General features: G+C 51.4%; 1 protein-coding gene across 1 annotated transcript; it reads right to left on the bottom strand.

Moving 5' to 3' along the window:
- Positions 1–5,151: 5,151 nt before the first annotated feature.
- On the bottom strand, positions 5,152–9,432 carry LOC100907152 (transmembrane protein 135-like). The gene is made up of 10 exons (XM_029112456.1): positions 9,383–9,432; positions 8,654–8,741; positions 8,283–8,423; positions 6,719–6,902; positions 6,378–6,613; positions 6,150–6,270; positions 5,921–6,016; positions 5,739–5,804; positions 5,430–5,580; positions 5,152–5,293 (listed from the first exon to the last, which is right to left on the bottom strand). Exons 1-10 carry the CDS (start codon positions 9,430–9,432, stop codon positions 5,152–5,154), a joined length of 1,275 nt encoding a protein of 424 aa, XP_028968289.1.
- Between the last annotated feature and the right edge of the window lie 3,454 nt (positions 9,433–12,886).

Here is a 12,886-nt window from a genome sequence, read left to right as displayed (position 1 = left end):
CTATCGAAAGGTGGTGGTAGCTGACCGCCGTCACCAACTTCGCGAGACGGCCGTCGGTGGCCGTGAGAACGACGGCTACGTTCTTGAGACACATGCTCAAGGCGACAGGCAAATACGCGAAGGTTTTACCGTAACCACGGGGACCGATTATAGCCATCGACTTTCCCGCGAAGAGATGAGGCCACACAGCGTTTTGGAGAGCCGTTCCTCTCGTCACATTTTCTCGATGCAGAAATTGAGCAGCGTATGGTCGCAACAGCATTATATCTTTGAAAGGCTTCTCCGGTTCTTCGATGTTCTCCTTGAGTATAGCACATTCAAACACGTCTGACGTGAACGAGTGTTCAGAGACATGAGGAGAACTCCGTGCCGCGGCTCCTTCGAGAACCCTCTCCCGAGTGAGATCTCCGCACTCCTCCGGTGAGGACTCTCCCTCCTGGAGTGAAGTTTCCGCTTCGTTGGGTGAGATATCTGCCCCCTGGGGTGAGACGTCTTCTTCGTCGAATGAGGGGTCTCGTTCCCGAGATGAGGTCTGCTCATCCTGAGTAGAGCCGGGTCCTTCCTGAGGCAAGGTCTCCCCTTCTTGGAGCGCGGACCTTTCCCCAAAGATCGAAGTTCCCAACTCCCGGACTAAGGCCTCCCCGTCGATAGAGATGGTTTCTGCTTCGTGGGCAAAGGTCCCCCCTGTTCCGGGAGCGTGGCAATCTTCTTCGATTGACGTGTCTGCGCCCTGGTTTGAGGACTTCGAGCCCTGGAATGAATTCTCCTCGCTCTGGAGTGGGATCTCTCCGCTCTGTCTCGGTGTCTGCTTTCCGTGGTTTGAGAATCCAAAGCTTTGGGAAGAGGGATCTACGTTCCCAAGCGACACTGCTTGGCTCCGGATGGATGTCTCCCCTCCGGGGAGCAGGGTTGCTACGACACCGTTCGGATTATCCTCTTTGCGGATCAAATTATCCCCTTCCGAAGATCCTGAAAGACTCCACACGTCGGCACTATTCCCGCCGTTCAAGACTCGTTTCGTTTCCCCTCCTTTCTCGGGAACATCGTCGCGCCTCAGCCCCGGGGAGTAGATCGAGCCAATGGGTTCTCTCGTGACTCGCATGCTCGAATCATCGATATATGGGTGAAATGTATGATCTTTGGACATGTTCGGTTCGGCCTTCCCCGACCCGAGGTTGTTGAATTCCCGGAGGAAGTTGAGGATCCGTTCTGCGAACGCAGTCCGAGCACCTGCGTCGCGGTGGAAAATCTTTATGAAAGACTTATTAGAGTTGACCCTGTCGAATTGAGATGATTCATGTTAACGCCGGGTTTCGAGCCGAGAACTACACTCGGCCATTCCAGCATCAGAACGTTGGAAACTCAGTCCGACAGATTCTCTTCTGTCAGAGGAACCACCGTAGGAGAAAATCGGACGACAATTCACCCGGGGCTTGGATACTACTGAACACGAATTTTTCGAGACAAATGTCAACCGGATCCCTCGGGGAGTCCCACGAGGGGTTCATACTCACGGCTGTATTGTGAAATTACAGTCGTCGCGGCTATTGCACAGTTTTCTGAAGACAATGGCAACGCGCTTCGCGTCGGCCGCGCAAACCTCTAGCACGTCAAGTCCTTCACCAGTCGCCATTTTCAGGTACGCTGCGTGGGAAAAATCGAGAACCTGAAACCGTCTTGGCCTGGTTCAGGGTTTATGCTCAGAGGATGCTCGCCCCAAGACGAAACACGATCCCACAACTATCCGCTGGATTCTGAGCCGATGAAAATATACTCGGTGGGTGAATTACCCGATCAAAATCTCATCAGTCACCAGGTCAGGCTGGCTACGTAGATCCGAGGCTCACGAGTTCGAATGCTCCCGTGGCCCTCCCAGAGGGGCGGTTGCTCTTCCCAACGGGGCTCAAGAAACTCAGTGATCCTTCGGAGTGACCACCCGATTTGCAGATCTTGAGCTCAGAATCCATAGTCAAAGATATGCGAGGTCCAAATCCGAAGGTAGAGGAACCCTTACAGAATGATTGTGAGATCGTGTTTCGTGTCGAGAACTCCAGAAAGCCTGAGAAAAAGATTCAGCCGGACACACTGGTACAGGAAGTTTCATATTATTCTACTTGCGATATGCTCTTGACACGCTATGGGGTATAGGCCGTCCTCGAAGATGATTGCCGGAGTCTGCAGTCTCTCGGGTGAATCGGAACCTCGGTCCTCGACTCAGTCGCGAGCCTTCAACGCTCAAGCCCTCTGAGGGATCTGGGTTTCGCCGGAGGTCTCATCTCGCAGGTTGACATCCATGGACTGCATCCAGATAATTTCCAGAGATTGATCATTTGCGGGCGAGAAAGGTGCGAGAACAATTGCTTTTGAGGGGGCGTAGAGGGATTCTCAACTAACCTGCAGGCTGGGGGGAGCTGCCTTCGCTATCATCCGGCAACCGTTAGAAAGAGCAAACGATAGGGGTAGTCCGTGAGCAGGAAGTCTCTCAGGAGAGCTCCTTGGAGTGTCGCAGGCGAGTGGGTCTCGGACGCCTGGGAGATCGAGTGAGTTTCCTCCGAACCGCAAGTCTGGTAATTATATGAATTAGGATACGGAAATGAGACTACCCCTACTTCTGACCGTCTTCTCCAAGCCGTGCTGTCGCCGAATTATGTACTCGGATCGAAACTCGACAACTAGACCAGCTGAAGAACACATACGGGGGCTTGATCAGAGCGCTCTCCAATCGACAATTTCGGGTCGTTGGCTTCCGTAGAACACCCTTCGATTCAGCAGCGTAGAAACCGCGCCGCACAAAAGAACTTGTGTTAAAAGGTGTCGTGAGGCGGAAAGTTTGCTGAATTACCCGTTGCCTCGAAGCTCCGCCACTTGAGAGAAGCAGAGGCTGAGGAAACTAATCGAATAACGGACTCTCTCGGTGCGCTCACCTCATTTCGGCTGAATGAGAATCATTGATGGAACTGAGCTCGCTGATCTCGACTTGATTGATCTCGGGGAAGCCTTTCTCCAGCCGCCAACCGGGCTGGAAAACGAAAGAGGGACTGCAGACAATTATGTGAGTAAACAAATCCGACGTTCTTCGCGCCGCATCCAGCCGGAAATCCGTTTCTCTCGTGTTTTGAGAAAACTTCTTCCTTGTCTACGTGAGAAAGATTCGAGAGATGTTTTGTTTCCGGGCCGATCGGCTGGCCCGCTGACAACCACTCATCGCTCTCGGTGTGTCGGAGGAGAGACTGAGTCTTAAGATGCACCGTGCGAAACCGATCTGAGCGGAAATCGTAGCCGCGAAGCGCGGCATAGCAAATCTTTCCTTCTTCGTGATTTTCGAACAGCAATTATTATCGAGTGAGTCCTCGCGAAAGTTGACTCGACCAAAGCACGATTCGTCTCAACCTGTTCGGTCTGAGGAATCGGGATCGACAAGACTCCCGTCCGACGTCAACGTTTGAACTTCAAACGACGCTTCGACCCTTTTGGCCGGGGCTTTTGCATATTCATGCGTGAATATCAACGGTTCATCTTGGCTTCTCAGTCTGAACAAGTGCACCAGAGACTGAAGCGATCGGAATCAGAACGCGACAGAGGTCTCATTCTTGATTCTTCCCGAAAAACTCCCGCGATCTAATATGAGCAGCAGGTCCGGGAAAATATAGCTTCGGAGGCAAGCTACTTGGTTAGCGAGGTTCTCCCGATCATCGGTTTTCGAAGACTTGCATAAAACTTCTAAAGGCTGAGGCCATTCAATACATCGGTCGGGCAGAAAAATCCAAGATACGAATGCGTTACGATCTCCTGGCGGGCCAAATTAGCTCTCACTCGCGGATGCGCGTCGGACATTGGCGGTTGTCTGACCCATTAAAGATGTGGGTTCTCGTCCCTCAGAGAGCCCAACTGCGCTACGCGCGGCTATACCGCGATCCGAACATGATTGTCTCCTCAGTTGATACCAAATAGCTTCTAGGTGGAAGCGGTCGGGTATCCAGCTTGATGCTGACAGTACACCCTCCTCCATGTTCAAAGAATCGAACTCGATCATTCGACTATCAAACTACATTCATCTTCTGTTCGGTTCCAGTAAGAGGGCGAACTGTTGGCTCTGATGTATTCTAGCGAATGATACAAATGGGACATGTCGTGATGCGACACCATAAAAATATCTGATGAGGTTCTCTGAACTCTCATTCTAGGTATGCTAAGGCCGTCCTCAGAGACGCTCTCCATACCCACGGAGCACCCGCGGAAACCGATTGGCTCGGCGGGAACCCGACAAGTCAAGCCCCAACTCATCAGATCGATTCGGCGAGACCGCAAGCCGAGGGGAGCAAAAGGCTTTGTCTCGAGCTCTAATGTCACTTGATGAAGCCCGAATCAAACCTTGTGTCGATGAAGTTCTACTGATGTTCGTCGGCAGAGTAAATCCAGTGGAGATCCGCTCGGAGCACGAGTCTGCGATCGATCGCGGCTTGGCAAACTTATGTCACATTCACAGTAAGGAATCTATTTCATTCTGAACTATGGAGAACAAAATAAACTCCCAGCATAAACACCGACCCAGTTGACATAGCATGTGCGCAGCCGCGAAAACCAAGATTCTGCAACAACGTGTAATGTCGCAGAAGTTGCGTGCCGATGTTCGCTACATTTGCTACCTAAGACGAGCCCTCGATCGAGAATCAAGGCGAGGGGTAGGATCGGAACGATGTAGATGCTTTAAAGATCTCTCTTCCGGTCACAAGAAAGCCGATGGTACCGTGTTGTTCCTGTTTGGAAGTATCTTTATTGGTTCACTGTAGTCGTATGTATAAATATTCACTAATGAATTTACATGAAACAACCATTCAAATAGCTTCGCCTAGTTCAATCCACTGTACGTTCAGGCCTTCTATTCTTTGTCCTATTTGTTCAGTGTCGCTCACTCGGTGCGGGACGTAAAACGATAATCGTATCCAGGCGACGCATTCGGCCCGGAGAGCTCCCGGACTTCCGCCAGAGGTCGATCCTCGAGAAACAAGTCTTCGCCCTGCATGAATGCGCCTAGACGTCTTCCCTCCCGTTCCTGTGAGCAGCTCGTGAGCGGAGAGGCATGGACGCTGCGTACAGATTTGATCCCTGAGGCAGGCATTCCTCTCGACGCTCCGAAATCACCCCCTCCAATTAGAAGGGAACCCAGACTAGAATTCGCTCCGTGAGCTCTTTCGAGACGTGATCGTGCTCGAGGTGCGGCCAGAACTCCCCGAATATTTTCGAGCTCTGGACCCCATACATATCGAAGATCTTGCGGTTGACGTATATGAATCTGAAGGTTAGACAGAGAAGGATTAGAAAATCGAGCCGACCAAGGTTGATGCTCCAGTCTCACTCTGGGTTTGTCTAGCTTCCGACGTAGACTCGTAGAATTCGAGAAACGATGGGCAGATGGACATCGAGCTCACCGGTCGTAAGAAATTCTATTCATGAATTTCCAGTACGTGGGCCGCAAGTTGTGGGGCTCGAATACTGCTGCGTAGAACAAAATTGCTGTCGACATGGAATACAAGAGCTCCGTGGCCCCCGGCACGGGACATCCATACGCTGTGTAGGTTCCTGGGGAAAAATTCGGGATTCGCATGAGTATATCATCTCTCTTTGCGGACCCTCTCTGTGAGGATTCAGGAAGCTCAAGACCTTCCGTCGTGTAGTGCGAAGAAACAAACTTCTGAACTCTGGGTCACAATTTTTGAAGGAGACTATTTATCACTAACCTTCAAGCGCTTTCCAAGAAAGGTAGAGAGCCATCGACGGCGATCCGCTGAAGAACATGGACAGACCTGTGGGGAAGCGTGTTCATTATATTCCTGAATATCCTGATTCCTAATCAATGACCTCAGGGACTCCGATACCGAAGGTATTGCGACTCGAAGGAAGACACACGAATTGATCTCACCTGCCAAACAACCAGCGAATCCGGCACTGAGAGCCGGCGCTTCAGTGCGGCCTCGCAGCAAGCAACTAACTCCCCTGTAGATCGCACTGAACGAACCTAAAATTCAAGGAGAACTCGTTTCGTTAATCGTAGACTCTATGCAACTGAACTCGACAAAACAAAGTATCTTCCACTCCCTCCGAGAAAATGGAGAAGAGCAGGACGCTCTCCAGATGGAAGCAAAACTCACCGAGGAACATCCCGAATTTGTAAGCGCCCTTGTACTTTAGAGTCTTCGAGACAGACCTAGTTGACAACATGTAGAACGCGGCTCTGATGAGCCAGCCGATCGCGAAAGGCCGCGCGAAACCCTGGAAGAGCTCATTCCATGTATCGGCTACTCGGACTGTCCGAATTCATCCGAATGAGGCAAACCCGCCAGAACCTTCTATCGCGCAGGTAGAGGTCTCGTACTAACCTGCAGCAAGTGTCGCGTACATGAAGTCTCATGGGGACATCGCGAGGGTTCCGTCACGGCTTCCGAACCCGCCTCTCCTTGCGTGTCCTTGAATTCCGAATTTCCTATGACGAACTGGAACATGCGCCTGACTGGATCATTGGGATGAGTGTGTCCTTTTTTACATAACCACAGGTAGACGCCAGCGCTGACCGCGAAGAGAGCTTTCTCGAAATGGGGTATGGGAGTGATCCAGCCTGGAAAATGAGCGATTCGTGGTGATTTCCGCGCATCCGGAGATCAAGCTCTAGAAAATCCCGGTCCCGAAACACAGCCGATCAACCCACGGAAGCCGTCCTAACCTCTGAACTTGAGCATATTGTAGATCACTTCGGATGCCATATTGCAGGTGTAAACAGCCAATTGTTTTCTCCGCGCAGGTCTTTCAACCAGAATTGCCAGGAGCGATGCAACGAAACCGGGCGTATAGGCCGTCGACAGCAGACTGAACTGACCCGTGACATGTCGTATGATGCAGAAGCTTGCCTGGAAAAAGAGTTTGATGACCGTTGATATTTGACACAAGTCTGAAGCGTTGATTGATGTGACCGATCGCACGCCAACTCGATCCGATCAAGCGTCCGGACAGCGAGCTGTGAAGTGCTCCCCGTGTGAGAGCTTTCGACTGTTCCCCATCGTTTCGCGTTCCTGATGACGGTGTCGGCGGTTCCTAAGTGAAGGTCACGTGACCTGAGGGTCGAGTCAAACGGTCATGGGAAGTCGAACTTTACATATTCGGTGGACGGTGATGGAAGCAGCTTCCGATAATGTGAAACCCTTCGAGTCGGATCAATTCAAAAAGTTTTGAGGATTCGGCACGTTTCGCTCTGATCGCATTATCGTGCCACTTTCCTCGTCCTTGCCTGTCCCCGCGAAAATTGACACGGAATCCCGTCGGTTCTCACGTTCGCCCCGCCAGATGGTTGAAGCGGAAAGTGGACTAAGATTTTTCAGAGTTTATTCTCAACCCGCAGAATGGCGACGAGCTAGGCTTTGCATCAGAGGCGTAACGTGTCGCCTGGGCGAAGCTCAAGAAGGGCCCCCCTACTCGAGAATTCCGTTTCCGGATTCTAATCCACACGGGATCCTTCTGGGAACATGAATTTCTTTGGGTTGTCACCATCGAAAGAAGCGCCTAAGAAACTGGTCAAAAAATTTTCGCTCAGGGCGAACGGTCTTCCCTCCCGCCCCCATCCCATCACTTACGCCACTGCTCTGCAAAAGCTGGTCACGATTCCGAATTATATCATTCACTTTTTTGTAAGGGGAGGCTTTTTCGCGTTGCCGAATAGTGTCGTAGTTTTTGCTCTTTCCCGAGATACGGTTTGGATAGTCTCCCGGACGAGACGAACCGATTCTCGTACGCCGCGATTCCAAAACAGACTGACCACGCTCTGGGCGGCCCGAGATTCTCTTCGGAAACAATCAGCGGAAACCGAGCGCCGAAACGTCACACAGAAATTCCCTGGAAAGTCGAGAACGCTCGGCGGCTTTGGCAGCATTCCTAAGTGCTCTTAAAGCCGCTGCCGCATTTTGATCTTCGTCTGTTTTTCCAGATTGTTCCCGAGAATCCGGTTTCCTGCTCTGATTCAACGCTGGTGTACTTCTTCGGAGGGATCACCCTTTCACTAATCAAGCAAGAGTGCTTTCGAACGGAGACATGAGCTCGAGATCCTCATCCGGGAAACTTCCGTCCCGATCCTTATTTCCATGCGGTGAGGACCGTGACTCTGTCTCCGGATCTCCAGCAGCGGAAGTCTCTTCTCAAGCATTATCCATGCATGGGTATGGATTAGGATCCAGGAAACTTGAGGGCTCTATGAGCGATTTCGGAATAGTGCATATGCAGAGCCAAAACTTGCTTACCAGGAAAACGCCGGCATTTATGGAAAGGAACGCTGATGAGGTCAGAACACTCTGAGCTGTTTTGACGATGTGTTCTTTATCGAACTTTCTCGCGAACAAGAATGAGGCAACGTAGAGCGGGGAGTAGATTTTCAGAGACTCCTGAAAAGATGATAGCTCTTTTGTCAGCTCGTTAGCTTCGAACGTCGCCGCCAGAGCTCCCGACACGGGAGCATTAACGCCGATGCGAGGTGAGAGAAACAACATTTAACTACCACTGCAGCGGAATTTTCCCCGATCGATTCCCGCGAGGCTACGGAAAATCGGATTTAGGATGAGGTATCATCCTCAAGGAAATAACATATGCGCATTCCTGTATCTGGCAGACGTACCTCGAAACAATGTGAGAAGAGTTTCAGAGCACTTTCCGCACAATTCACGTTCCATGGATGAGCGACTTCGTAGCAGTTGAACGGAATGCTAGAACGAAGTTCAATAGTGAGTCGAGATCCATTTTGGAAGACTTGTTCATCGCTGACCGGATATCAACTACATTCTGGCGATGAGACTTCGACGACAGATCGCGAACGACGGCGCGTACCGCCTGAACTTGACCCGAAAGAAACAGAAAACCCAGAAACTGAACGAGAAGAAACGAATCGAGACAGCGCCACCTGATACAGTCCACTCGTGAGCAAAGCCAGAGGTCTCACAATCGCAACCTCTGTCGGAAGCGCAGATCTCTTCGACGAATGACTCTGAACAGGGGCGGTGTCCTCGATCGATGCTCTTGATGACGGGGGTGCTTTGCGGAGCGCATCGCTCGTTCCAGCAGACGATGAGAATCACAAGAGCTCGACCACAAGTTTCTAGATAGTTCACGTGGGAAGAGGAATGCAAAGCGACGCATTTTTCTTTTACAATAGTTCACGTTCAGACATGAGATGAACTCTAATCCCGCTGGATCTTGACGCGGAATCTGTGACACCCGACGGCGAGCCGAAAAATTTCCCTCGATCGCGGGCTCTTCCTCAGGTATCGAACAGTTTCCGGATATATAAGCTCGTTCGTTGCACTGTCGCGCCGAGCGTGCGCCTGTCGGGCGACACTTGGGTACTCACCTATAAGCTCCGATCGGATTCCAGAACTCCTTACTCTGCACCGCCGGCATTCTCTATGGAAGCTGCTGCCAGTCCCGGATTGAGAATCGTGAAACTGGAGTTCAGAGCCGAACCACAAGCACAGAGCCGGGATCTTCACGAGCAGCAAAGGGTTTCTGATGTGTTCACCCAGTTCCGAATGAAGTTCGGATCCCGTGTCAGGGACGGTGCCAGAGTGGCCGGTCTTCGCCTTCGAAGATTCTTCGGTCAAGGACCTCCGCGCCAGAAGTGAGATATCGAGAGAGGAGGTGTGGGCGAGGGCAAATCGAACGGCTTTCTACGTTTTACTACTGTTCGCTCGTTCGCCATCCATTTCCAACTCGGAACCCCAGGCGTAGCCGACTCTCCGAGCGGGTGGGTGCTCTGGGGGTCTTGATAAGCGAGGCTGTTCACTTTTTGATCGATTGCTCGGCCGTCTACTCACGAAATTCCATGGCGATTCCCAGTGGATCGCGGTGCGCTCGATGCTCTCCTCTTTCGAGGGTTCGCGCTAAAAGACAGTCGGGGCTAAATGCTGCTAATGAACGATCAACGCGAAGAAGATACTCGAACTCGATGCCTGCATATCGTCCCGGGGAACCCCCCAGGTCGTCGGTATGGGGGAAATCAATTTGAGCTCGACTTCGGCTCGTGAGAATCATGCAAAATTTATTCCGTGTGAATTTGTTAATGTACATAGATATATTTCATCATTTCGTGGGCTGCCAGCCTGGGGGCGGTGGGGGAGGTGGAGGCGGTGGTGGTGCTCCTGCGGTCGCGGGTGCAGGCGCCGAAGGAGCCGAAGGAGGTGAAGGTTCTTCGCGCTGCTCAAAAGCTTTATTGTCTTCGCCTCTTTCGGGGCCGGTGGTTCTCCGGTAGGACGGATCTCGTGGACTCTGTGGAGCGCAAACAAACATTGATATCCCCGTTCAAATGTTTGAAATTCAATGAATGATTTGCTTTCATACTTATATTTGAATAAATTGCTTTCATGCTCATATTTCGAAAATCTGCTCCCGAGAACATCTGTGTTCGAACGAGCGCTACGATTCGACATTCGCTTGAATCCTGGCAGTCGAACTCTCACCTTGTAACCGAAATCGGAATCATTATCGTAATTTTTCGGTTGGAACTTCAGCGGCGGGAGAACGAAGCCGAAAGGCCCTCTAGGTGTCCCGTCTTGCGATGGGGGTTTCGCTGGAACCGGTTGGCTTGCCGGAACCTGTGTTGAATGGAGGGATGATGTAAGGGAAGGTAGCTTTGAATTCTATCGGGCGTCATCCGCGATTCCGTCCGGACGCGTCCTCACTGATAACTGCGGATCTTAAGAACTAACCTGGTATTCGTGCGAAGACACGGCCGGAGCGCCCGACGGTCCGGGCGGTGGGGGTGGCGGTGGAGGAGGAATTCCGGGCGAAATCGGTGCCGGCGCTGGTTCCGGACTCAGACCGAATTGACTTTCAGATCCTTCCTCGGAAGGTGGGCCCGGAGAAATAAACGATGTCCTCCCTTGATTCGGTAGTGATCGGATTTACAAAGTTATGAACCGTTTTGCGTCCGGATAATACCAAGTCGGGGACGGTGGGCTTGCGAACCGCGCTACCGAATTGAATGTCGAATACTGACCATCGGGAGAAGCGTTTTCGTCGAAGTAATTCATTTCCGGCGAGGGACTCATCTCTATCAGGTTACTCGAGGGTCGATCGCCTGCGGCTGCTTCGCTAACGATCGACGGCGCGCCCCCGCCTTGGGACGCAGTCACTCCCTCATTCACGTAGTGCACAATGTCCGCCGGCTTCGGCGAGTTTTGCTGTAAATCAGAAGGATGATGTCTCCGAATCGACCTTAATGGACGACCTACCATCTCCTCGACGGCACTGATTTGCGTTTTCTAGACCTACCATGGCTTGCTGTGGCTTCACGGGCTGGTAGACGCTTTCCTTCGAAGCGATGATGCTCGAGTACACCGTAAAATCATCTGGAAAAATGTTCATCGGCAATTCCAGCTATAGTTCTTTTGTCTCTTAGAATCTCCAAGAGAGGGCTGTATAGCTTGAGAAGAGTTCGAGCCCTATGCCTGCATTCACCAATATTCGTGATGCTTTGATCGTCCGGCATGGGAGCACTTGTGGTCGGCGCCGATACTTCCTTATGCCGAAGCTGCTGGTCTTGCGGTCCTGGAATACATCATACATACTTCGGTTCAGCTTCTCCGGGATTCCGAGCAAACGTCAGAAGCCTCAAGGTAAGGGGACGAACTCACGGTCGAATTCCTCCACGAATTCTTTTATCGATGATGCGAGGATCAGCACGTCGGTGATTATGATCGCGATCTGGATGTAATAGCACCAATCACGCTCAAGCTTGTAATCTCTGGGACCGTCCGTCGCATTGTTCATGATTACCACAACGGCCAGAGCGAAGCATGCTGAGATTCGGGAAAAAAAGTGAGCACTCAGAGTTGAGACTAATTATCTGACAATGGATGTGTCGCCGCGACCCGTATTTTCCGTCGAGCTTTCACTTTCATTTGGCGTACCTGCGAGGAACGCACAGCCGAATCTGATGAACAAGAAGCGCTGGCTCTGGAACGCTGTGAGGCATCCGGAAACTTTGACTTGACTGTTGACACTCGTCGAAATAAGTCTTAGCGGCAGATAGAGCATTCCGATGACTACGAGATGTAAAATCGACAGGATTCCGGCGACGAGCACTGTCGTGGTGATTCGCGTAATGAGAATCGGAAGAACGGCGACGGATTACCAGTAGATCGTTGTGAGTTCACAAATGAGGAGTTCATGGGTTAAACAAGGTCTTTCACCTCGCCGTCCGTCTCAAACTGTCGTTGACAGGCCCTATTCATTTTTATAAAAACCGACAGCACCGTGAAAAGTCGCGTCTGAAGGTCCTTTATCCCCAAACGCTTGAAATCTTCGCAAATCAATCACTTCTTCGAAGAACAATATATGACCATCGAGACGATTCGCGGGGATAATCTGTTCTTCAACGAGCAGATGGTCCCGCGGTCTGATGCTCATTGCGTACCTTTCTTATGCATTTTGAAATCCAGCTCCTCGCTCTCACAGTCCTCGATATACCGAGGAGCTTTGACGAAACAGAAACCCCACAAACCATATCGTCCGTCCTCGAAGATGATATCTGTAAGGGATCCTCATCTTTTCAGTGTTCGCAGGCGTTCCTCAGAGCTCCGCGTAAATGAGAGGAGGCATAATCATTGCGAAACCTTAGGCAACTGACACTCGTGCGCGAATGCGTCTTCGATAGGACTGCTCCCCAAGGCTAATATCGTCGTTGAAGCGAAACTTCTCAGCGACCGTCTACCTGGCACTGCAGTTATCTGCTTTTGCTCAGGTTCTTCAATTCTTTCAATGATTCCGGTGATTTTCCCTCCCACGAGGAGCCTACCAATCGAAGCTTTCGACAATAAATCGGGGGAGAGCAACGAAAGTAGGGACAATCGGTGAG

This window comes from Galendromus occidentalis, unplaced genomic scaffold (genome assembly GCF_000255335.2).
Source record: "Galendromus occidentalis unplaced genomic scaffold, Mocc_1.1 scf7180000077504, whole genome shotgun sequence".
NCBI lineage: Eukaryota > Metazoa > Arthropoda > Arachnida > Mesostigmata > Phytoseiidae > Galendromus > Galendromus occidentalis.
This window is presented reverse-complemented; position numbering and strand designations above follow the sequence as displayed.